The sequence below is a fragment of the Wyeomyia smithii genome, chromosome 3 (assembly GCF_029784165.1).
Source record: "Wyeomyia smithii strain HCP4-BCI-WySm-NY-G18 chromosome 3, ASM2978416v1, whole genome shotgun sequence".
In the NCBI taxonomy this organism is placed as follows: domain Eukaryota; kingdom Metazoa; phylum Arthropoda; class Insecta; order Diptera; family Culicidae; genus Wyeomyia; species Wyeomyia smithii.
The window spans coordinates 201,605,804-201,633,200 of record NC_073696.1 but is presented as its reverse complement, the minus strand read 5'-3'; the positions used below and the strand labels follow the sequence as shown (position 1 = coordinate 201,633,200).

Sequence of the window (27,397 nt, the reverse complement as noted above, 5' to 3'; positions counted from 1 at the left end):
GGTACAGTACGGATACGACATTGAATTCAAACCATATTTACACAGAAGAAAAACGCAGGCAAACTCGGCTTTAAATAAAATAATATATTATTATAAACACTCAATATGATATTGTAGTTGCTGTTGTTGTTGTTGTAGTAGTTGTGTTGTTGGTGTTATTTTTTCTGTTTGTCCTAGAACTGTTTGAATGCGATATTTGTTAACAAGTTCGGCAGCGTTCAAAATCTGCTGCGCTTACTGTATGCTCTCTGTCGAGAATGTAAAGCCTTTTACGTACACAGAGTGGAATGAAATTGTGGAATAAAATTTACACTGCGCTTAAAACTTACACGGTCACTTAATTTAGGTCTTGACAAAAAAAGTAAATACTCTCAAAATGGCTATGCCACACAATTTCAAGTGCTCAAATATGGCTCCAAATCGATCGGAAAAAGCAGTTCTTCTGCGTCACAAAGGCACTGTTCCTGCGCGTTTTCGATGATTCTTCCGATCAATTTTTCACCGCTTACAGTTTTCTTTCGTCCCTGGAATATCTCATTTTGTTTCTTAAAATATTACAATTATTTAAAAAAAAACTGCTTGTTCATAAATTACTGCATTTCATCTGTTCCTCATCCTCTCTAATAAGAAAAATATATACGGATAACTTATTGCAGAACGGAACGAAATAACTAAACTTGAGGGAAGAACTTGCAGGAAGCAAAACAGAAAGCGGAAAGGAAGGCGATGAGAGATAAAACAACATGGTTTCTTACATGTCAAATCAAATCGTGATGAAATGTTCGATAATTCTTGGTTTTTCCTTTAACTTTAACTCCTAGGTATTATCGATTCGACTCTGCTAGTGTGAAACTACTTAAATCCCTAGGCTAACTATAATCTGAATCTGTTTCTTCTATTATGCTTATAACGACGCTTACGTTTCGCTACAGGTTGCGCTTGTTTTTGTGCAATTTATTATTATTGGTTAATTATTGATCGATTCAATAATTTGCTTAATTGCTGACACACGTACGCTAAACTCGTTTGCTTTGCCGTGCAGCTGTGCGGTTTAAATGCATTTCTCTCTTGATTTCGTGGTGCAGTGTGGTCTAAATGCTGTACACATCTCGATTTATTTGCTTGGTTCGCCGTCCCGCGAACCCTACTGCGGAAGACTCGTCACTCGACATCGGGCACAATTTTAAGGCAAACAAATAATAATACATTGCATCCCCTGGTTGGTACATCATAATATAATTGTAACAGTAACCGGCAGTTACAAAATTTACCCTAAAATTTGAAAGCTGATCGATATCTATATATTTAATACTCCACTTTTCACAACTAAAGCAAAGAAAAAAAATGTCTTTTGATGATTGGCGGCGAAAACTGCTCTGTTGGAATGTACTAAATCTCTATTTGGAATCAACTGTTATCTCTTCTTCCTGTATCAATCTATCTATCTGAGAGCAGGCGGATAAACTACCGGACACGTGCGGTAGGGCCCACCCAAAACACCATTTCCTGTTTGTATTGTAGGTTTGTCGGTTCTCGGCCGAAAACAATAGCTCACGGTAGCAAGTGTGACAGCAGCAACGCGCAGAGACGAAGTACAGATTTCCTGTGGCTCGTATTTGTTGGTATTCCAGAAGTAAAAAGAAGAAGAAAAAGAGTTTAACGGCACCCGAGGACTAGTGGGTCCATATATTCTTTCCCGCCATCTTTCCTTTTTCTAACTCTGTGTGTGTGTGTGTGTTTGTTTTGTTGATGATAGGCGACGATTTCTATTGCGAACCCGCATGTCGCATATCGGTCTTACATATTCTGGATATCGTGCAGCGTTGCTTCCATCTCCTCCTGCAGCATTTTGTTTTTGGCACGCTCGTGCATTAGTTCGTCTGGTGACCGGTGTGTGGCGTTGCGTGGTGTGAAGAGTTTTTCGATCGAAGCGCCGATATTTTATTGTTTTGGTTTATGGAAGCGAAAATTCACACAGCACATACATGTGGGCATTTTTTATTTTGTGTTTGCAGGCAGCCGGAATTAGTATAAGTACAACATCAAAAACAAAACGGGTTGCGTTGGGTTTTGTTTGAGGGTTAGGATTAAAACATGAAAATAAAAGTAAAAAAAAAGTTTTGGATAAAATCAAAATATAATTGTTGGAAAACTGAATATGGAACTTAGCTTCCTAGGGAGATAGTATTTGATGCAATTTGTTTATTACTTGAATCACTCTTTAAACAAACGCTTAAAAGCACGGTATCAAATGCTATTCAAGGAGAAGCTAAGCACTGAACTAGAATAGGTATTCGTTAAAGAAATTTAGCAGTAACTATTTAAAGAAAATAACTGTTGGCAAGTATTTCGGAAGATATCTATCAAAATCACAATCGTTATCAATAGTTTTAGCACGTTAAAACGGAACACTTCAACAAATTTGTGCGCTTGGTGCTTAGTAAGGATTAGTTTTTACTATAGCCTTTGTTCTAGGTGTTTGTTCTATTCAATTCACCTCTTGTCTATTATGTTCATTGGTGTTAACCACAATCGAACCACTTACCTTCGAGTCTGTCGACCTCCTTCTGCAACTTCTGAACGGAACGCTCAGCGAATTCAGCACGGGCTTCAGCCTGTAGGCATCACAGCATGTTTTTGGGGTTCCACAATCGAACAGGTTTCAATTCAGACATGGTAAGTGAGGATGGAAAGAAGAAAAGTGAATTAGTTTTCTCGATATTTTGTTTTTAATCAGTATTCGAAAATATCAGCTCTTTAATTTTTATTCATTTGGCATAAGCTAATATCAATCGAATCTTTAATAATTCTAACTAGGAAAGCATGAATTTTTGCACGGTGTTATAAGCAAACAGCGAGTTTTACATCGAGACCTAAGAGATCACAAATAAAAAACTCAAACAAACAAACTAACACCAAAACCCTTACCTGTCCCGAAGACGTAAACTAAAATTACTGAAAGCATAAATACGACTACCACCGAAAGATAGATTTAAACGACCGAATTAAACCCGATCATCCGCAATCACCAACACCCAGGCGGCTCCCACGCACACGGAAAGCAGGCCGAAATTTGACTATCAAGCTTTAGTTTAAATGCCATCATCATCAATCGTCTTCCGACTGTTGTGCCACCCACACTCTCCGTAGATCCAAATTTCGACCTTACCGCCTTCCTTCATTTTCACTCACTTTGCGTCCGCTTGACCGATATTTGAGACATAATTTAGCCGAAAGTGAAGCCCATCCCGAATTGATTACTTCCAATTACCGTGAATCATGATAAGTGCATTATGTAAGGCCCAATGTTTACTAGTATGGATGATTACACCTAACGAATCAGAAATGAAACTTTAAACCCCATACGCGTTTGCCCGATTTCGTTTTACTGTTAATAGTCTGATAGTAGGGAAAGTGACCGCCGTGCGTCACTAGCATCAGCTGTCAAACCAGTAGCGTAGTAAGTACCGCGAGTTTCTCTCTCGGTAATTCGACCTAACCTTAAACCGCTTGTAATTTAAGTGCAATTTTGAAAAACTTATAATATTCCTAATCTAACTTGATAACGAAATAGATCTAAAAATAAATAGCTGGCCAAAGGTGCCACCCAATTGTGGAGCATCAGGTACACTTACGTTTGTCAACTTATCGTTCAACTGATGGATTTTATCTTCAACCGAGTCACGTGATGCCATGGCCTGTAAGTGTTATGTGCGAGTTTTGTTTTCGAACGAGTTGTGGTAATAGAAATGATAATTATTTAGTTGCTGATTTCTGCTGTTGTTTAATTGGTTACACATTCGCTTTCTGTTGTTGTTTTTGTTTTATCCATTTGTGCATATGTTATGTCGTTGGTCAATCGGCTACAGTATACTAGTCACGTGGTGGAAAAGTCTCGAATGGTGACGTGGCGGGGACGATAGCTGAAGTACCTTAACCAGTGTGTGCAAGAATGCGGCTTTCAACATTACAGTATGTACAAAATCTTATCGGCAATATCCAAAGCATCGAAACAGACGTAACCAGCAAACGCAACCTTCGGAGCGGTTGATTTCACAGGAGAACACAGGTTAGGGGACCGATAACGATAACAGTCCAAAAACCAAAATGCTTAATCTACTTAACAATTGAAGATGATCAGGAGGCAACGCAGTGCAGCAAATCTTATCTAGGTATATCATTGGCGGCATTTGAAAATGATTATCACGTGTCGAGAAGAGTGTTATCAAATATATCCCATCTTCGCTTCAATTTTATTGACATTTCGGCTCTAAGGTCGAAAATTATAGAACGCAGCATAATTATTTCTTTGAATTTCAATTATTAATAATCGTACATAATTGAGTATGGATCGTGACATTAGATAAAAAAAAGATGTTACGGCAACACTGCATTAAGCAAAATATAACTGTCAAAAGCAAATCCAATATGCAATGTTTACAGTTGGTTCACAGTAAATGAAATAGGCCATATAGTCAAAGATACTGGGCCAAAATAAATAGAGCTGACAATTGTCAGCTCCGACCAGGACAAAAAAGAAGAAAAGGAAATACAGTAAGGTCTTCTTTTACACGAGGGATGCGTTCCAAATTTGTATGGGATCGCGTAAAATGAATATGATAGTGGTCAATCTAGAGACCAAAATTCAGCATTTTGAATTTTCAGTAGTTACACCGAAAATTGTGATTTTTTTTTTGAAAACGAATATATGATTACCTGTGGCCTAAAACTAGCGAACCTATACATTAGAGAAATGACAAGACACTCACCGTTAAGGCAACAGTCAACATCAAAACGGGCGAGTTGTATCATTTTGCATTGCCGTTATCCGTTTTGATGTTGACAGTTGCCTTAACGGTGAGTGTCTTGTCATTTCTCTAATGTATAGGTTCGCCACCTAAAACGGAAAACGTGATTGAAATGAGGTCGATATCTTGTTCCGTTTTTGAATAATTAAGAAAAACAACTCGCGTAAAAAAACTTTTGTAAAAAAAGACCTTACTGTACTAAATACGATAAAGATTCCGTTTCAAAAAAAAAATTGAAAACACCGTAACTGGAAAATTAGTTGCTGAACAAAATATGATCTATACTTTTTATCTATATGGCTTTCACTGCAGAAAACATTCTAGAAATTTTCATCCAATCTAGACCCAGCAAACCAGAAGTCGTATAAGGATGTTAATTCTTAGTCGCTCAAATGTGCATGTCAAGTTTGAAATTACATAAGATGCAACATTAAATTTGTTTATATCGTATAAAATTTAGATCCTATAAAACGCAATATTAGGTTATATACAAAGCCATTTAACGTGTCATATAAAATTGTAAAATGCGTCAATCCTCTAAGTCGTATACAATGCAATACAAAGTTTCAAATGAGGCCATTCAAGATAGCATGCGAAGTTATACAAAATTGTAACCAAATTTTTTTTACAATGTACGTATATGGCCTCCAGATTTGTACACATAGGCGCATTTCATGCATCTTTTTTCCGGGATGTTCCGGGATGGAATTTCCCGGGAAATTTCAAGACGATGTTGAGCTACCATTTGTAATGTTGCATAACCATTTGCAAACTGGGAGAGTCTCCCAGGTCCTTTTTCGAAAACCTTCCGCCTTTCTTTTTTTTAGTTAACACCAGATCTTAACGTTTATGCACATTTAGCGTAATAAAATTAATTTAGAAAATATCATGCATTTTTTTTAATTTTGCATGAAAACTTTTTTCCGAGAAGACAAAACTTTTGAATCCTTCCACTAAACGAAATTCAAGTAATAAAAATTCATGCTCCTGTTCGTGAATTGCTATCCGTCTTCGCTCCCGCTTTTTGACATTGAAAATAGTTACCAGTATCTTCTCGAAAACTGATCAATTCATTTTAATGGTTCTACTTCTAATGTTTTTTTTTTATGAATTCGTATCATTGAATCATGTTTTCAATTTTTTCTCCTATACGACAAATAAATTCAAATTGAATGAAACACCGTTTTTTTACATTTCTTGCATTTTTCTCTTTCCCGGGAAATCCAGCTTTTATTTCCCGAATCCCGGAAAACTGAAAACCGTGGGGAAATGGACACTCTAATTCAATCTATCAGAAGTATAGTCACAAATTTTAGTGATAAGTAAATTATGAAGTTATAATGTTGAAAAAAAAACAGCTATAGAAAAAATGTTTGACATTATCAAGGAGGTATGTTTTTTTTTTCATTATGGAGATATAATTTTATGATTTTTGATGTTCACCATAACCGCCATGCGTCTCCATTGAAAAAAGCTGCTGCAATGCAGTATCACGGATACACGCCGTATTTTACCGTTTTGGAAGGTTCAAAATTCAGTAGACCCTTTATGTGAGCAAAAAAAAGCACTAATAAACTATTAGGGGTACTGCTCCATTATTCATCTCAGCCCATATTTTCATCTCATAAAACATGAAAACACAATTGAAAACAGGAAAAAACGCATATTTTCTTCTTAAACCAATCTGCTAATCCATGGAATGGATTCTTCTTAGTTCACTTTAGATTCCTCATAAAGAATAATCCTTAAAAACACACTTAATTTCTACAATTCCTAAATTTCAACTGTATATGTTTTCATCTGTTTTCACTGCGTTGAAGAAAATCAAAAGTTGCCAAATCAGTTTCTTTTAATACGAAAAAGTCATTCTGGAAATGTTGAATTATTCCAACATAATTGACATAAATCTACAGCACTGTAGTGGTTACCTAGGTTACCAATTTTGCACGTAAACAACTGCAGCGGATATCTAGGTAACCTACTACGACGGTTTGCGGCTACGTTCATTCATGAAAGTGGGATTCATTCATGATTAACAGTGTGATGAATATACGGCGTCGTGAGATGAATAATTGAGAGTGATTCAAGTTGTGAGATGGGTATGGAAGCGTTGTGAAAAATGATTTGTTTTACAAAATTCAGGATAAATCTAGCTAATTTTTCTAAACATACAATGCTAGACGATTCCATAAGAGCACGTAAGCATTTTTAGTTTATTTGTTCAATGAGTTTGTGAAAATTTGGTGTTTAATCCGTGCATTCTTCGTGAATATCGGCTTAATGAGATGAATAATGGAGCAGTTCCCCTATTTATTATTTTTGCATCACAGTACACGGTGCTCCAACAGATCTGAGTACATCATTCGATTCGCTATGACGTCCAGAATCTCTGCTCAAAATTTCAAACTCGTCGTACGGTACATTTTTGTGGAATGCTATTTTGAAGGTCGTAAAAAAAACAAAACGCAATATGAAAACGACAAAATTCTTATCGGGCATCAGGTTTCTCAACCACCATTTTATGAAATAACTTCCAAAAGGTTTTGCACATATCCCAAGTATTATATTTATATTTGCGGAGCTCTATAAAAAAATAGCTTAATTCGATATATTTTATTTTTAAAAGTTCATAACTTTGAACCAGTTGATCGATTTTCGATCTTCTTGAGTCAATTAAAGGGATATATTTCTAGTTTTGAAAAGACAGAACACCGAGCAATAAAAATCTGTGTGCTTTCAAATGCAAAAATTATTATAATTTTTGTTCAGTTTTCAAATTGAATTTACTCAAATATAAAGAATAATACATTTCTAAACATTTCTCCATACACAGAGTCAGATGTTCCCTTTAAATTGAAACCAAGGGATATTTTTATAATGTTCCAGAAAAAACGATAAACAATGAAAAAGGCATATTTTTTGACTAAAAACATCAAAAGCTTTGCGTGGAATTGAGAAATTTACGATATCAGCATTGCAAATTGTTTGTCCTAAAGAGCCCCAAAAGTTGTTCGAAGACAGATTCGAGGTGAGAGTTGAAATAAAAAGTTTAAGATCTTCTTTTCAATCCAAATCGGTTATTGGCAGAGATAGAGAAAAACTTCGTTCTGCACGGCTGTCAAAAACTAACAGGACTAATTTTTGATAATTTCTGAAAAAGCGATTTATTATATAAAGTATCGAACATCTTCGTCAGTGGTTTTCTTTGGCCCCTTTTGCATAAGATTGCTGCAGAAAAACTGCCGAAGAAAACCGCTGACGAAGACGTTTGATACCAATTAAGTAGAAGAAAGATCCTAATTTCCCCTTTAATTCGGTTTCTGGACATTGCACAATGGTCCAGAAACCAAATTTAGGGGGAAATTTGGGTCTAGAGCTCTATAGCAACATTTTAGAGAAAAACTTTATTCTACAAAGTTGTTACATATGATAAAGCGCTTATCGAAAAATTATCAAAAATTAGGGTGGCCAACATTTTCAATGCAAAAAAGTATCTAACTTTTTTATCTTCGTAGATAGAAGAAAAATTTGTTCTAGATTGTTATAGCTCCATTAATTTTAAGTAACTTTGTAAAAAAAGTTTTTCTTTATCTTTGAAAACAACCGATTTATATTGAAAACCCCCATTTTACGCTCTAACTTTTTTATTTCAAGATTCATCTCAAAACTGTCTATGAATGACTTTTAGAGCTTTTTAGGAGAAATAATTTGCAATGCTGACATCGTAAATATCTCAATTATACTCAAAGTTATTAATATTTTTCATCAAAATATATGCGTTTTTCATTTGTATGTCATTCTTTTTGGGGAAAACATATAAAATATCTCTTGGTCTCATTTTGAAGGGCATACTATTATTGACTCTATATATTGATAATTTTTCAATAAGCACTTTATCATATGTAACAACTTTGTAGGAGAAAGTTTTTCTCTAAAATGTTGCTATAGAGCTCCAGACCCAAATTTCCCCCTAAATTTGGTTTCTGGACCATTGCGTATTGTGTAATGGAGACGCATGATGGAAATAAAAAATCGAGAAAATCTATCTCAAAATAAAAAAATATACCTCCGTAAAAATTTGATATACTACGTAAAATTGTCTGAAGAATCAAAAAAAATCAAACGATAAGGTCTTTGTGGTCTCAAATCCTTCACCCCGGCAACAAAAAGTTCGTATCATAATTTTAACATCGTAATTGTTTTTGTTTTCATTGTGAATGATTTTTCTGCCGCTTCATAGAAGTTGCAATTTTGTGATTAATCCATCTAAAAAGTTAAAAACGAAATTAAATTGTCTCATTTTTGCATATAAAAATCCACTGTTTTTGGTTAAGCTGTGGCACATTTAAAAAGGAAACAACTTTGCTGAAGACACCATACTTCTATCTATCTATTTGAGCTGATATTTGTGAAGTTTTCTATGGAATACCCTTTTTAAGTGTTCTACAATGTTAGTAACTGTAATAAAACACACAACTTCACCGAACAGAGTGTATGTTTATCTCTTATAGTTTTCTAGCTATTGAAGATTCTTATTAAAATGAAACACCAATTAAAAAATACATTAACAAATATCTGCAAAACCGCAAATATTCGCAGACAACCTCTTTTCTTTGTTAAAGTATAAGTCAAACATAATTTATATCAGTTATAGGCATTTATCTCTTATTGAACATATCTGTAAGTCAATTGGCAGATAGAAGTATGGTGTCTTCGGCAAAGTTGTTTCTTTAAAAAACTTGCCACATCTTTGACGAACAAATTGGATTTTAATATGCAAAAATAAAATAAAAACCTATTATCTTTTCGGGGTAACTGCTTTTCGCTTTTGTCGACCAGTGTACTGCCGCTATTCGCATAATAGTCCTATGTAAAAGTTGCGAGTCCTGTGTAAATTTTGCGAAAATGGGTCCATTTGGCATGTTTTTCAAGAAAAGCCATTAAAAAAGTGAGGTTTGATTGCCACAACCTCGGTTTTAATGGCTACTTTTGTAGAGCATACCAAAATGTACCCATTCTCGCAGAAAAACAAGAAAACATAGGACTTTTACATAGGACTGTTATGCGAATAGCGGCAGTGTAATTTATAGAACAACTTTGTTAAAGATAGTACAGCTGAAATATACAGCGGCGGATTGATCACAAAATTGCAAAGTCCATAAAATGAAGAATAAAGACACTACGGCCTATTGTTTTTTTTTTTTGTTTTGAATCAAAATTATTTTGATCACATTTTGCAGCACCTATGCCAATGCATTTTTTTTCTGTAACCCTTTTAGCACAGACTTCAACAAAATGACGCTAATGGTTTTCACACTATATTGAATCACTCAGTTCCTCGCAAGAGAAACTTCGGCGATAGTGGACAATAAAATTCAACAAACCACTTGACAAGTTAGCAAATCAAATATTCTTTGTCATTACTTTTATCAAGATGAAAAAAAAAATGACCCAGAGCCTTAACAGTTAAAATAATAGCTAATCTCAATGAGCGCTTGCGCATGTTATTATCAAGCCAGCCCTTCACGAAAATTTCTTGTTTTCTACCAATCTGATATAAAAAGTTCGAAGCAAATAACCCAGTAAAAACTAAATCACATTTTATTTAGCAATCACAACCGTGCGCTACAGTTGCTATGAAACGAAAAAACAAACAACAATTGCAACACGATTTCACCCACAAGGATAAGACAGACGATCGTCATGTCTAGAAAAACGAGATAAGATATGGTTGATAACACGTAGGTGCACGTAACCATAAAAAAGTGCGCAATCTTCCGATACCGCTGAACTGAAGTGATTCATAAATATATGTATACATGTTTGCCGATTTGAGTTGCGCGATTCCACCGCATACAATCAATACTATTTTGGTCGAATATAATTTAGGTTCCCTCAAGAGTAACGCCCAAAGTTTGCTTAACATAATTCAGACTGTCAATTGAGTTTTGTCATTCACGAATCAAAACAATAAATAAAACCTGTGAAATCAACCGGTTGCAGTAATCAATCAAAGCGAACTTCAAAACAATACACGTTTGGGTGGCCCCAAATTGAAACGCACATCTACCAGATGACAATCACGGTTGGGTATTAAACAGTACATTGCTAACTACCATTACCATTTGCACATCCTTAAACAATATACATACAATCTATATAAAACACGTTACAAACAATAGATAAAAAAAAACAAGACAGACAGGCAGACAGACAGAAAAAGAAAGAGAGTTCAAGAACACAGCCCGTACAAGACTACGAAATATGTAATAACTAGGTGAGACAAGAAACACTCTCCCGGCCAGCCGAGAAGCAGCTCTCGGGGCTGAACCGGCACCAGTGCCGTCGCGTACTGTTTGCAGGCACATTCGTAAGCTAATACCTCCTTGAGACGCTGGTCCAGTATTCTGACTTGGCCGCCGTACGTTTCCTCCCGTTGCGTGGCCTGATGGGGCGATCCGACGTCGTCAGGATATCGATTTCGTTCGATGTTTACGACGTAGGTTATATTTATAACGTAATGGGTTAGCATTATTGCGCACACAAAAACGCGCGAGCGAGCAAGGGTTAGCGATCGTGTTTTTAGACGTCAGAGTAAATAAAAAAAAAGAAAAAACAACAATCAAAACGGTCAATTGATTAGTGAATAAGAAACAGTTTCCACCAACATGGAATTGGACAGTCGGTGGCATTTTATTTAGTTTCGAGAGTTTAGTCATGGCGTCGAACCGTAATTTTAAACGTTCGAACCGACGGACGGCTCCACAAATAAAACATTGTTAAACAATCATTCGTCATAAGTCAAAAGCAGAAAAAGGGGAAGACACAACAAACACACGCACACACGACAAAAAGATATCTTTTCGCCGGCTCGGTGTGTACCTCCTTTAGACGGGTGGTGAGGGTCTTGATTTGGTTCTTGTACTCCTCCTCACGTTGGTTAGCCTAATTGTTGATTTTTGACAAGCAATCGTCACAAAGGGAATCGTTGATCGTTTTGTAAAAAATTAAAGAAAACAGAAGATTTAGAATAGTAGAAAATGAGTAAAAACGTCTGGTGATGCTGCCTCTCTAACATTTTTCAACTAATATCCAATTGTCATAAGTTCGTAGTTTGTGACGTTGCTATAGCGAATGAATAATCCGTTAGGGGAGATGGTGGCAGCGAAAACGAAAGTCTAGTGCTCAAGTAGTCATATCTAAACTTTCATCTTCCGCCATTTTTGGTAGAAACCAATAGGCGTAACATTCGAAGTAAAATAGATTACGGAAAAGCTGCATCGGCAAAGTTTAAATTCTGTGAGACACTTTAAAAAACAATCTTCCGTAACCTTGCTTTCGAACGATCCGCCATTGGTTCTCTAAACAACGTAGGATCACGCCAAAATGTACAAGACCGGCCATACCTTTTCTTCCGAGACTTCAAGCGATTTCAGGTTGTTACCAACAACGCGCAGTTCCTCTTCAAGCTCGACGATCTTGCTGTAAGTTTGGAAAAATGGAACAAAAACAAGAAGAGAAAAAATAGATTAGTACAAGAATAGTGAAAACGATATCTAGTTATCTGCTAACAGAAAGGTTCGTCGGCAGATCGAAACCTTGGAATTTCGCACTTGACTGGACATTACCGATCGCTTTGGTTTCAGGTTACTCGACCTTTCTTCTTCCACAGCCGACCAACTTTTCTGCTATAGCAATACAAACTATTGAACGAGAATCGGTTATTTTTACAATCTATGGTTAAAAGCGAGTGCAAGCTCGACGCACAAACCTTTCATTCATTTCAACCTTTTCTTCGGAACGTTCCAGGTCCTGTTCCATAAGGACTAGCTTTCTGGCCACCTGTTGATCCAGTTTCAGTTTGCCAACGAGGAAAAAACACACACGTCAAATAAAAACACGCAGAAGCGCACGGGCAGTCAGATAGTGGCATCATTTTATTTTGTTAGCAATTGTCGTTTTTGTGTCAATCGTTCCGAGTGAGTGTGTAGCATTGCGTGTTGATTGGTTAGTTAGTTTTGATTTGTACGACATCGATTGGCAGCGCGAAACAACAAATCACATTCAAACCATCCGCATTGCAGGGTAGATCCAGGTCGTTAAAAAGAAAAACATGGTTAGCAAAAAATCACACAACAGTAACAATCATCAGGGGGCAAAAACTTTGCCGACTGAATGGGTAACAATATACTCATTCGAATCGGTAAGCTTTTGTCTGCCGTGATGGTAATCTTACATTTTAAATTAATTACATAAAACTGCTAGCTATCTGAATCTTTGATATTTAGTTATTAGATATGGTTAGTTATTAGGGTAAATCGGGTTCAAATCAGCTGAAAACATAAAATCACAACGATAAGTCTTTCCATTCAGCTTCAAGGTGTGTTGTTGTCGTATGATGAGTTCATCCAAGTAAGCTGTAACATTATTAAGTTTCCAGGAATACAGTGCAAATCTTCAGGTATCACTCGGGTCGGAAAGACTATTGGCATTAAATGGTTTTGACTTTACTTTACATATTATATTAGACGTTAACAGCATTAAAAACTTTTCTCGCATGTCTTGGGGAGCGATATTGACTGCTTAATCCATTGACAAACTGATTTATAATGAGATGTCTATCGAACGTTATATGCAGTAACCCAGTTTTTACTTGGTTTTGATTTTTTACTGCATACCTACCGTTTACACTGTATTCCTCTTTTTATTGTTCGACTGAATGTTCATTAAAACAGATGCTTGAAAAACAGGCTGTATAAATGCAGTAGCACAATAAAATAGACACAGTTAGATTTTAGTTGAATTGCTGCGCCGGCAACGCTTAAGGTGCGATTTCTCAGTTGGCACCACTGATTTCAAACTATCACGCTGAAAAAACGGTAAGAAACTCGGGAGCGTTGCTAACATATCTATGCCAAAATACAGTTCAATTTTGGGTGCTGCACTAAACAGCGACAGCGACTGATTGCTGTTATTGTTGGGTTATCATTTGACGCAAAACAAAAAATCACACACGAAAAAAAGACGCGAACGATGCACCGAAAACGTACCCTTCACCGGCTTCGGCACGTTCCTCGGCACGCTCCAGATCGGCTTCAACCATGGCCAATTTACGGGCGACCTGAGCGGTGGACACAGCGGAGTTGTCGAAATACGGTGCAAGTCAACAACAGGTTACAGCAGAAATGAAATAAACAATCATAGGTTAGATTTTTTTCTGTAACTCGATATCTGAACACTCCATGCGGTCAGAATCACTCGTTTAGCTTTAATTCGTGAAGTTGTTAGATTTGGAGGTGGGAAGGAGCCTTCAGGTTTCGGTTTTGCTTACATTTAGCAACGTGAGGATGTAGAAGCTGTTTGGTATACTCTGAAAATGCTTGAAATAATTTTTGTTTGAACAGTCAACTTTACACTCGAAGCGGACGTACCTACTTGACTTAAATAAAGGCTTATGAACCGAAACACACATGTTCTCAGTGATTTCTCTCCTGTATAAGTGATCAGTGATCAAAGGGGTTTTCGGACAGTTAAAGCATGCCGTTGGTTTGAAATAACGATTATCCTAAAACCTATCCTAAAACACTTATTATTATATATTACGTCTGCTAGTTGAATAGTAAGTAATGAAATAACAAAACTGCAATTTGACGTCAAAATATAAACAAAATTACTTAATATTTTCATTATTCTTTCAAAATTTGAACGTTTCGAAGTGGTATATGTTATCGAGCTGTTTCTCTGATTTTCATCTTGCTTTTTTTCGTCGGCCTATTCCTTCCGCTTTCTTATACCAACCAGTGACGCTAGGAAGGCGATTGATCCCCCACTCCACCCTAATAACAAGCATTCTCTACCTCGTCAGATGGATATCTTTTCGTGTCAACCAGGATTAAACCTGAACCAGTTGCTGCTTGGTTGCTAGGAGATCCCGCTGGCTGGGTTACAACAGATATAAATAAAAAAAACTTCTGATTAACCCTAAGAATCCGTTTTTTTTTTTAATCCGAATTGGTGCAATTGGGTGCATTCTGATTATTCAAATTGTGATCCAGAATCGAATCAATCAGGTAAATTTAATCAAGTTGCTCCTGATCGATATTCAGAGTAAAGGTAAACGGCTGGATAAGTGGTTAGATTTTAAATGTTTGCCAACTATCTATTTGAAAACTGTGTTAGAAGTTTCATCTCGATACGTGAAGTCTGAACAAACGAAGAAACACTTACGTCGAGAACCTGATTTCAGAGCGGATCACCTCTGTAAGTCCCAAAACACTGCAGACCGGCTAATCACTTATGTATGATGTGCACAAACCTGGAAGGTATTGGCCTGCAAGCAACTCAATAGAACACTTGAGCAAAACCAAGTAGATAAAACAAGCGCTCGAAAGTTGTACAAGAAGGTTATGACGATGCACAAAGGAATGCGTGCTTATGAACGACGAATCATATGTGAAGATGGATTTTGGACAGCTTTCCGGAGGGAAATTTTATTTCGCCACAGCACGGTATCACGAACAAAACGATAAACTCAACGGTATACCAGCTAGAGTCCTTGTTTCTCTACCGTTTTAAACGCACACAAAGGTCCTATTAAATTTTAGTCGGATGGATTTCACCACATCGAATATCAACCCACCCAACTGCCTCCAATTCCGTTCAATCGAAAAGTTCAGGGCAATAATTAGGAGGAAAATAAAGAAAACTGGACAGGTGATGTGGGATGCAGCAAAGATAGCGACAAATAAGAGCGAACTAGTAGGGTAGGTGTTCCAGTATTGGAGGGTCTAAGCACCAGTGTTTTTTAAAAACGAGAATATCAATATTCATATCGCAAATATCCAACACATGTTACTTTGGTGTAATTGGAAATATCATAAATTGTCATGCACAATTACAGTTTGTATATGTTATAAACAAAATATGTATGAAAAATGAATAATTGTGAACCAATCTTATGTACCAGTGATGGAGGCAATGGAACTTGACCTTCTGTTTATATACATAGGCTAGCGCTACGATTCTACTGACACTAACAGTCTTCTCACGAGCCGAGAATCGAATCTACGACAACTGGCTCGCTAGACCAGCATCGTACCTCAAGACCAGCTGAAAGATAGCATAAGCCGTGATAATTATTCGCTTTGGATTTAAAAAAGTTTTGAAAAATGAAAAATGAATACTCCATTTTCCACTCAGACGAAAACGAATCGTTGACTCAGGTATCCCGTAGTGCCTAGAAGCATCGTAAATCGTTCTTGCACCGCTTTTGATGCTTTCTAGGCATTCGCAGATGGTTTCTTCGGTGTACGAACGAGATACCTGGTGACGTTTTTTCTTTTGCTGCTGCATTCTAAAAAAATGCATGACTGGTAACAACCACTGGTGCAAAGTAAAATAGAAGCTTACTCATGATATTAAAATGTAAGAATAACGGTAAGTGGATTGTATTGAGTGAACCAGAATCAAATTTACACACGAGAGTAGCTCGCGCACCACAGTTCGTTTACATCTGCTCAGTTACAAACCTAACCTCAAATGTTGGCTGAAGCACTACCACTATTACTGGAACAGGGGTACTAAAATTGTTCCTATAGTGGAGTTTCAATTTATTCAGTATTTTGATGATTATTTGTGATTTTTTCGATTGATTACGGTAAGCGAAATAGTTAAGAACAGTTCTACAAAGACTGTTGCCACAGAAATCGTGTTTACATTGATATTTCAAGCTACGAAATTTCACTGTTACGTTACAAATTTCGTAAGAATCTTGCTGTTTTTTTAACTCTCGAATAAATTAATAAATACGAAGTGTTTGAATGAAATTTCAAGCCAACATAGTTAACCAAATCGTAGACATATTTCCACAGAATCAATACAAATTATCTGATAATATAAAATTATCCCGGAAAATGTCTTAACGCTAAATTCTGGTATACCACCACTACTGGTACACCTACCATTACTGGCCCACTTACCCTAGCTGAGCGGGACAAAGTGCGTGTACCGAACATAATGGCGCGAATTCCAAAGAAAATTCGAGATTTTATCCGACAGCTGACGGAATAGTTTTTTGTTTATTTTTCTAAAAGTACAATGCAATACCGACAATACCCTAATGTTGAATACCTAATATGTTTCCTTAGTCAAATCAACTCCGAGATAGAGCTAATTTATTTGTTCCGGGTTTTACAGGGTGTCACCGTGAAAGTGATACACGCATTTGAGTGCCTCCTGATGCAAACTCTTCCCTACACTATTTATCAGCTTTATTTGCTTCGATTGCGACACATGTTTGTAGTTCTCTTGTAAAAGATAAAGTTAGTGTTTTACTTTTTTCAGAGCAAGATTGCAATGGATTAAAGTGGAGAACAAATAAAGATGTTCTATCTTGCTAGAATAAGCAACAGATCAGAGGAAAACTTTCACAATTAAATTTGAGCAGATCATTTGTGTACAGGAACATCAAACGATTCGAGGCAACTGACACAGTGGTCCTCAATGAAAAACCGGGTAAAAATGGAGTTACGGACTGCAGCGGTGATCAAAGCAGTCAACGAACGTTTCCAACTGGGGCGACTCGTGGTTTTTTAACCCGCCTGTTCAACTACAAATTCTGAAAATCGTAGTTCGAGGAAGTCCGCGTAATCACGCGAGTCATTCTATTTGTTACTATTCAAAAGTGACACCAAAAACCAATAAAATATAAATATAAATATGCGTTTGAAATAAATTTTTGCCTGGTGTCCTCGTGTGCAACGCACAGGTTGCGCCAATGGACGAGTCGCCCCTGGTTTCCATCGAAATCCAGCCCAGTCGGCAAGAAAACTGGATCGTGAAATTAACATGATTAATAACACTGTGTAATACATGATTCATAACACTATGCATTAAATCATCTAAAAGAACTTTGGATTAGGAACTCTCAAGACACACAAGATTTACAGATTATCTGCAAAAATATTGCCCACAGGGCTACAAGAGCACGGTTGCTACTGAAGACGCACGCTGCTTACGACAGATTAGGCCGTTACAAATTTTATTTTCATTTTATGTCACCTCCCCCTTCAAAAATCTTGAATATTGGAAGGGGAAGAAAAAAAAAGCTCGAACCGTTTTGTTCATTCTATTGGTTTATTTATGCTTCATTGAGCAACAAACAAGTCCAGTGACAGCGAGAGTGTCGTCAAAAGGCAAGCGAAATAAATAATAATAATAATTAACCCTTAAATGCGCAATGTTGTTTTAAAACAACATTGCGAATAACGTTTCAAATCGGTTTTTTTTTAAGAAATAAAATTCGTATAAACAGCCATCAAGTTTTTAATAAAGAAATCAAAGCCTAGATAACTGCTCCAATCTATTATATTTGTAGAAAAAATTAAAATACATTCATTTTGAAACATTATTCCCAGTATTTTCTTGAACAACGCTGCGCATTTACGGGTTAAGTGTTATTTTTCAATATTTATTTGAGTGCAAGTTAAAAACGTCATAACTTGCACACAAACTTTGATCAAAGATATTTCTTTTTTTTTTCGTCTCGGTGTTATTTATTTTTTGCCACCCCCTTTGCTAACTTTGATAACCTTGGACATAAAAAAAATTCGAAATTTGCATCAGCCTTATTTTTAGATGAAAAGTTATTAACTTTAGAGGCTGTTTCAAACAAGCAGGATGGTCCTGTGTATAGAACATATCTTCGTGATATTCCAGTCGATAAGAGAGGAGTGGAACGGTTCCAGAATGCTTCAGCTGTGATGGTTTGGAGCAACATCCAACAGAGAGAGGTTGCCACTGGTATTTATCGACGGAGGTGAGACAATCAACAAAGAGTGTTAAAGAGTGAATTTTGCTATTCTGTCGTGAGGATATTTCAAGTTAATTCTTTTTTGCTCGAATGGCTGATACTACTAGCCAATAATCGTACGTTTGGTATGTTTTCGTCTACGTCAGCGGTTCTTAACCTAGGGTACGCGTACCCCTAGGGATACGCGAAAGCCTCTAGGGGGTACGCGAAAATTAAATCAGTAATGGCGGACAAAGCAATTTTTCTTTATTATACTTCATTTGTTTTATAATATTGCTCTTAAAACAGGACTGTAGCAATTGAACAAACCATAGTTTAATTTGAAACCTGAACTAGACCTTTACATGATCTACCATTACTCTCTTCCATGCTGCGAAAACAAACCGAGCCAGGGGGTACAATTGATTTGAAAAATATCGCAAAGGGGTACGTGGACAAAAAAGGTTGAGAACCGCTGGTCTACGTTAATAAAATGAGCTAATCGCCCGGAAAGTTTATCACGAAACATGGAAATGGTGACTATTGTCATATCATTAGAAGCTTGTACATCCTAACAAACCAACAACACATTGATTGTTACATCCTGTATAGTTGTCTGGGAGCTATTATATATGGGTCACTCCATGTCAAGTGTCCGAGGAAATGCATCGACCATCTCCGATTTCGACCAAAATTTGTGAGTCGATGTATTTTGGGCCGGAACTTATAACTACAAAGTGTTGTACCAATTGGTAGACCCCTCGGCCACGCGGGACTGCTTTCACTTTTTGCGAGTTTAGCGAAACACCTTTTCTTTTTTGTGAATATCTCGGTACCCTGAAGAGCTACAGGTGATATAAATATATCATTTTGAAGGGTTTTAGATGTATCGAATCGAACTACGTGGTCAATTATTTTTTGCAGTGTTGCCAACATTGCATTTTTTCGATTCAAGATTTAATTTGCAATGTCCTCGAAATACCCCCCTCGATTTTAATTTTGACCACGCCAATGTGTTCAACAGACGATTTTTCATAGGAATCACTTATCAGCAAAAAACAAAATGTAGCGTTCCAGAGATACAGCATTTTCAAAATTGCAAGATTTTGGATTCTGTCTACGCACAAAAGCGTTTCTACATAAATTGCTGCTATCTTAATGGTATCCTAGCAGGCGTTTGTGTTATCGAAAAGATGTTCCTAAAAAGAGCATCCGTCTTCATTTTATTGGTTTATCACATTGTAAAAATCATCACCTCTCAATTTAAAACCGTTTCTTAACAGGCGAATGGTCATGTTTTTTTCCTGATTTGAGGTTTGCTATGATTTTAAAATTGTAAACAATGTGTCTCATCACGTGTGCAGTCATTTCATTCTTGAAGATGCATAAATGACATGCATTTTGAAGTAGAATACTTCTCTCAGGAAGTTCGGTTACATAGGGATGTGAAATGATAATCTAAAACCGAAAAATATGTCCAATTTCAAATGCTAATAAATCGGTTAGTATTCGATGGATTTCCTTCGCTCTTGCAGCAATAGATTGGAAAATCTTATAAGATTCTTCCCAAATGAAGATAATTGTAATTTTATTATTCAAAATATTGTACTACTGAAAATAGTTAAGCCTAGTTAAAACGAAAAATTCGACCTCTGATTGGTCGTAATATGATTGCTTCCCAAGCACGGTCGACAGAATCATATACCTTGCAATTGAAAATATGCTATTTGGCCTATATAAGAGTTTGTTTCAGCCGAAGCCGCTCATAACAGTTCAAGACAGCGACAACAGCAGTCATCCCTTAGCAGGAGCAGTAGCAGTGCAGTGGATACCAGAGATAGCGGATAGCGGCCACAGCTGTGGCCTAGCAATGGATAGCGCACTAGTTGCAGCGGATCTCAGCATCGATAGCAGCTGGGCCAGCTGATGCAGGGACAGCGGGTACCAATGGCAGCGTAACTGTGGCATGGCTACGAATAGTGTAACAGTTGCAGCGGGTATATCTGACCATGAGCATTTATGCAATAATTGAATGAAAATTGCAATTGCAGCAATCGGACTTTTTCGAGGCTACTAAATGTTTTTGGAAGAGCATAATGAATGGTTATTAATATACTGCAACTGAGGTTTGATGCTACTGCAAATGCACAGCAGAGTGATGTTTGTTACGATTTGTTGATACTGTGCATAACAAGCGGTATTATACGAAACAAATCCGATTTCAAACAGAAAAGTTCGGCACGTTCTGCTCATGATGCTGAGCCTGTTTTAGAAAATTCTTCACTTCATTCACTTCATTAACAAGGATGTAACGTCTTGAAGGAGACGGTTAAAGTTTGACATCACAGCAGAATTTCGACCTTCATACACCCAACGCAAACGGGGAATATTTTATTACTTTTGGGCAATTTTTTGTTACTTTTTGTGTCTTATGACTGCGCATTATACACAAAAAGTAACAAACAAAAAGTAATAAAAATTATGACGGCCACACGCTTGTATGTGTTTCTGCAGGAGAACATACAGCCAAGCACCGCAATGCATGTGTTGGCAAGACTTCACTCGCTGCATTTGTATTGATGCAACGATCTGGTTCATTTTTGTCTCCCTTCATCCACACATAATCAGAATCTCAACCGTCAACCTCAAATGTCCAATTAGAAACACTTTCGTTTCGTCCCCAGTGTTTACTTGAAATGGAAATATGTAATACTGTCTGACCAGAGTTGCCGAAGTTGCGAATATTGTTCTGGAAGGGCACGAGTTTTGTATATTCAAACAGGTCCAAATGAGTTTCCATGAACCAATGATTATGTGCTGTAAATAGCTTGCAAGAAAGCGAATGTTTTTATTTTTCTCTAACGCAGTTTACAGATCATGATGTCATTTTAAGGCGCATTTCAAGTCTTTGAAATCATCAACGTTTGCATACTCTATGACGGGGAAAATGTTGCTTGGCAGCTCTTGTCATATTTTTTCGCTACTCCGTATGCATACAACGAGCGAACTAATACACGCCCACCGGATGAATTGGAGATTGAAAAAACTTGTAACATGTGCAACTTATGCGACGGTGTGTGATTTTTTTTGACTTGAGGTGGAAAGGAAGCATTTTTCGACAGAAAAAACGTTGCATGTGGTTGAAACGACCATTATTAGATAGTCGTACTCTCATAACACGTGCTAAATATATGACAGTATGTGTTGTTACTTAACTGGGGAAGAATTTTATTGCTTTTTTAAGTAATGGATTTGTTACCTAAAAGGTAATTTTGCGCTATTGCTTTCAAAGTAATAAGGAAAAGTTTTGCGTGTACTCATGCCTACCAACGACAATATCAAACACGCAACAATTTGCTTCCATGCGACACGGAGACGGGACCATTTTTTGAAGAAGAATACTTCTCTCAGGAAGTTTGGCTACATAGGGATGTGAAATAAAAATCTAAAACCGAAAAAAGTGAAAAATATGTCCAATTTCAAATGCTAATAAATCGGTTAGTATTCGATGGATTTCCTTCGTTTAGGGAAGTTGCGATACCACCGATACTAATACAGAATCGATCCTTCTGCTTCCGATACTCGGATATTTGGCATCGATGTTTTACCAGCGATACTTCATCAATATCGATACACACCTCTCAGTATCGAAAACACTCAAAACAACCCTGTAAAGAAGAACGAACGAAGCAGAAAACTTGCTGTTTCCTGAGCCATTTTGATGCATCGTATGCATGCATGCCATCTCATCGGCAATGCCAGTTTAACAGAAATTTCTATAGATTAACCTACGGGAACGATCCTTTTCTACGGTCATGCAGATCCGAAGGTGAAATCTACAGAGCCATGCAAGCGGCTCTTTTCGAAAACAGGATCAATTATTAAGGTAAAGCGTAATCGACTTTCGACTAAGTTTCTGCAGAAGCTTGTGTTTCTGGATTCAGTAGATTTATAGACCATTTTACGAACTGACAGGTGTCACGTATTCTGCTGTTAATGATGTTGCTTTTACGTGCGTTATGTCAGCGGTTCAGAGCTTTCTGTCAAAATTTCATTCATAGATTGAGTTCAGAAACTTCTCGTAAAGTGGTCTATATAAATGGTTTAATTGAATGAACTGGTATCGCACAACGATACAATCCGGTATCGATACATTAGCCTCGATACAATCGGAATATCAGTACATGCTTTCGATACAGGTATCGATCCTAAGCATCGATGTTTAATGGTATCGCAACGTCCCTACCTTCGTTCTTGCAGCAATAGATTAGAAAATCTTCTAAGATTCTTCCCAAATGAAGATAATTGTAATTTTATTATTCAAAATATTGTACCATTGAAAATAGTCAAGCCTTGTCAAAACGAAAAATTCGACCTCTGATTGGTAGTAATATGAATGCTTCCCAAGCACGGTCGACAGAATCATATACCGTGCAATTCAAAATATGCTATTCGGCCTTTATAAGAACCTGTTTCAGTCAAGGTTGCTCATAATAGTTCTAGACAGCGACAACAGCAGTCCTCTCTTAGCAGTAGCAGTAGCAGTGCATTGGATACCAGTGATAGCGGATAGCGGCCACAGCTTCGGCATGGCAACTGATAGCGCACTAGTTGCAGCGGATCTCAGCATCGATAGCAGCTGGGCCAGCTGATGCAGGGACAGCGGATACCAATGGCAGCGTATAGCGGCCACAACTGAGGCATGGCTACGGATAGCGTAGCAGTTGCAGCGGGTATCAGCATCGATAGCAGCTGATGCAGTGAGGCACTTTAGTGAAATGCAGTCTCTGTGCGATAGCGGGCACTAGTAAATGCATTCAATGAAAAGTTGCCTCATTTTGACAACACATGAGCCATCTAGTTTTGAGTGTTAAATCATCTTTTCACTGTTTATTTCATCACAAGGAATACTCTATTCGCACTGTCAGTGATAACGCCAAGACGTGATCGGTATCTTATCCGATATCGAATTGAACAACAAATTGTCATTTTCAGGATGAATTTATAACCTGATGATTGAAGAGTTAATATTTTCTCTTGAGTAAAATTACATTTTTGAATTTGTAAAAGTTATAAATTTTACATTATTTCCGTTTCTTAAAACGTACTGAATTATCTTTTCCTTCAGTAATGAGCACGACATCCGAAAAATTTTCATTATCTGCATAAAAAATTTATTTTTCGCATAACCAAAATTTAAAAATTGTCAAACCCCAATCATAACTTACTATTGAAAATGGTCAATCGTTGCTGAAGCGCAAAATTTGATTGATCTGATTAGTCAACGTTTATTTACTAGAAAAAAATGACTGACACGCAAGCAGCCGGGTTATCTTTCTTGAAAAAGTATTCTACTTCAACCTTGCGGTAGTGGCTTTGCACACAACCCTCCTGTGAATATTTCTTTGGGATAATATATATGCTATACCTACTCTTACACTGTAGCAAATATTTGCCCAAAACTCTGTAAATGTAAATCAAATATATTTGCTATGCCATTACACGATGCGAATTAAAAAAAAAGAACTGCTAAGCAAATCTAGTGTCGTTGACAGAAGAATACTTCAAACCTATTTGGAGTTATACCATTGATTAGAGAGTAGGAATCCGTTTAAGAATTTCGATTGATTAACTTTGACGTTATTGCCGTTATTGAGACAAACCGGAAGGAAACGTTAGAAAATTGAATAATTAGTTCATCACACTACCCAAAATAAGTCAGTTTTAAAGCATTCGAATGCCTACATAATTACTTTGCAAAGAATATTTTAACTTTGAAATCGTGGCCACGACCCAGGCTACCCTGACTTTGAGTTTTCTTTAACTATTTTTTTCATGTCGCTTTGAGTTGCAGGTTTCGGATTTTTTTATCACTTTACAGATATCAAAATTTTTTATCAATTCAAAAATTCCAGTTTTTGCTGATTGGTAAACTAATTAGCAAAGAACGATATTAGTCAAATATTGGCCTGATTTTTCGTTTACTGAATAAGACAGCAAATATTTTTGACAATTTAATATTACAAGGCGAACAAATATTGACCGTCATTTCAAGAAAATATTTGAATCGTGTAATGCCCACTTTAGTACTGCTATACAGTTTGACGACGTCAATTTTTTGTTTTGACAGGCTATCAGTTTTATTACACTTTTGCATAGAAAACTATAGTCAATCTTACGGAATCTTTCAAGGGATTCGGGAATCCCGGGAATCAATATTCCTGTTCCCGGGATCCGGGAATCCTGGGAAAAGGTATTTCCCGGGAAATCGTTCCCGGGATTTCAAACCCAAATAGAGTTGTCTGGAAGCTATTAGAATAAGGAATTTTCCACCTTAAATCGTGAAGTGCTCATTTTGGTTTTTCGGAATGTACCCCAGTATAGTGAAGAAAGATGGCCAGCGGATTTACAATTTAAATTACCGGTTTATTTCCGGTTCTCCGGGAAAATCGTTCAAATTTGTACGTAAAAATAATAAAATGTAGCTACACCCACTAACCTGAAATTCAAGTTCACAAAAGTTTGCAGTTTTGTGACGAAATAAGACGAGGGGGAAGAGTGGGGGGTCAAATCTTTTTTAACACTGTTTTGTCTGTTTAGGGTCATTTTTATTACTTTCTTATCTTTTCTTGTTCAATTTTAACATAAGGTATGTTTTTGATAATAAACATACAATACACCCCATTGAAATTTTGACAGCTTGCAAAAATCCAGTGTAGTTAATCAGACTTCCAAGTTTTCACACGAACTCTGATGTCTTCGAATTGAAGACATGTATTCACATTTGGTATCCCTGTCATTTCACGTAAACCAAGATTGTTTCCAGGGATACGACATCTCTCTACTTTAAAGGAGTGATGACTCTGCCTGACTAAAGTGCCTGCCAAACTTGTAGAGATTAGATAGGGCTCCCATCCCCTTGGTTGTTTTCCACAGGCCAGCCAGCTGTCATTCTGCAGAAATTTGTGCATTTCTTGCTAGTAAGTGAAAATTTAAAAAAAAACAACTGTTAATTTGAAAAGTAAAGAAAAATTGTTGAGATCTATGAAAATTTACGTAGTGCGTAAAACTATAATTTCTCTAGGGTAGCTATTTCGAGCTTAAGGGCAGCACTTTTTTTCGCCTTTGTGGACCAGTGTAATCAAAGGAAGATTGGAAAAAGTGTCCAAGTTACGTATCTTTAAAAAGACGAGTTAATCTCCCTGTATTAAATTCGATTGATTTTGACGCAGAATTACGTTTTACGGCAACATTCTCGAATAAAGGTGAAAATTAAAATATCGAAAACTTCGAGAGCGTCGCGAAAATTGTCCAATTTCATATGCTCATTACTCAATCATTTTTAATGGATTTCTTCCATTCTTGCAGCAATCGATTGAAAAATTAGCTACATGAACGCAGATTTACACCAATCAGAGCTGAAAACATATCCTAATACCATCCAATATGACACTAGTTTGAATTCCAAAAAGACCTCCAATTCCTGGAAAAATTTTGCCCAAAATGAGCTTTCTGTGAAATAACCTAAAATGGCTAAATGCCATCTAATTTAACTATTCCTGGAGCTGGGATTATACCCAGAGACTGTAAACCGACCCCAGGAATATCCTGAATCTTTTCAGGACCATCACATTATGTCGGATAAAATTGTTGGATAAAAGTTATTGTCATAAACACAACAAGATATTATATCGTAATCTTATAACATCTTTCATTCAAATAATTGTTTCTAAAGGGGAAGTTTGCTTCGTGATTATGACCTGCGTTCTCTTTCAAATGTAACAATGCAAGTAACGTAAAAGGCAACCTTATGTAGTTCTTTGTCAACCTCGTGGTAGCGATTTAGCACACAACCCCTCGTTTGTTCCTTCGACGGTGAGAAGAACCTTCAACATTATTTTCTAATGACCTAAAGCAATAAAACAACGCTTCTCTGCAGGGTTAACAAGTATTCAAAAAAAGAGAGAGTTGAAAGAGAATTTATCACTTCAAGACCAGCAAATTAATAAACCCCAATCGAGTATATTCCATAATCTACGTTCATCTTGCAGACGTGTCCTACAAACTCGTCAAACGTTTTTTCCTCTTTGAAACTTTAGTTTTGTTGGGCGATCAAACAAATTTTGAATTAAGCTGTCCGTGATACAATTTTTTTTTTTTTTAAATTATTAGTTCAGCCATGGTACAGTCCTTCTACAGCTATAGGTCAGTCAATAAAATGGGAGAAATGTTATTATTTGTGTACTTTTGATCATAGGTTACACCTTCAACTGATTTGCATGAACTAATTGAAATTTAAATACAATTATAGTGATTACCTTTCGTATTCAAGATGGCGGAAATCATCACAATAGTATTGATATGACAGCAAGAAAAAAAGTTATTTTATTAGTTTTTTAAGGTAAGTTTTGATACATTTTCGTGCAAAAGCATCGAAGATAGTCAAAATATTAAGTCGACCCACAATTGTTAACAACATCAACCAAAATATCACAATTATGGGTCACTTCTCTCTAGGCTTTATTTTCAATGTCATGGCCAAGTCGAATATTTTATTTTTCACAGCAAAATCTTGAATACTGGGTTGGTTACTTTAAATGCAAGTGAGTCAACGTAGCATTACAACTCCTCCAGTAATACGGGTCTTGATTGATCCTCTTTACATCGGTAAAACATCGGAAAAACTTTAAGATGTAAAGGTAACGTACTACAGTAATAATTCTTTTAATGTTCAAAGAAGCCAACCAAACTTTGTTTAAAAACCGCCTTCGATGATGAAAATAAAGTGAAAAAAAAACTT

The 27,397-nt window shown here is 36.6% G+C and overlaps 1 protein-coding gene across 34 annotated transcripts in view; it reads right to left on the bottom strand.

Moving 5' to 3' along the window:
* The window catches only part of LOC129730045 (tropomyosin-2), a 131,985-nt gene that overhangs the window by 23,252 nt on the left and 81,336 nt on the right, over positions 1-27,397 (bottom strand). For 11 of the 34 annotated variants that reach the window (XM_055689044.1, XM_055689056.1, XM_055689046.1 and 8 more), the window contains 4 exons: positions 13,859-13,929; positions 12,215-12,290; positions 11,691-11,753; positions 2,546-2,615 (listed from right to left, as the gene is read on the bottom strand). In XM_055689044.1, coding sequence (XP_055545019.1) covers positions 2,546-2,615; positions 11,691-11,753; positions 12,215-12,290; positions 13,859-13,929 — 280 coding nt within the window. Of the gene's footprint in view, positions 1-64; positions 1,881-2,545; positions 2,616-3,635; positions 3,699-11,190; positions 11,254-11,690; positions 11,754-12,214; positions 12,291-12,579; positions 12,651-13,858; positions 13,930-27,397 lie in introns of those variants that run through there. The other 23 variants (XM_055689057.1, XM_055689031.1, XM_055689025.1 and 20 more) reach the window with 11 other exon arrangements.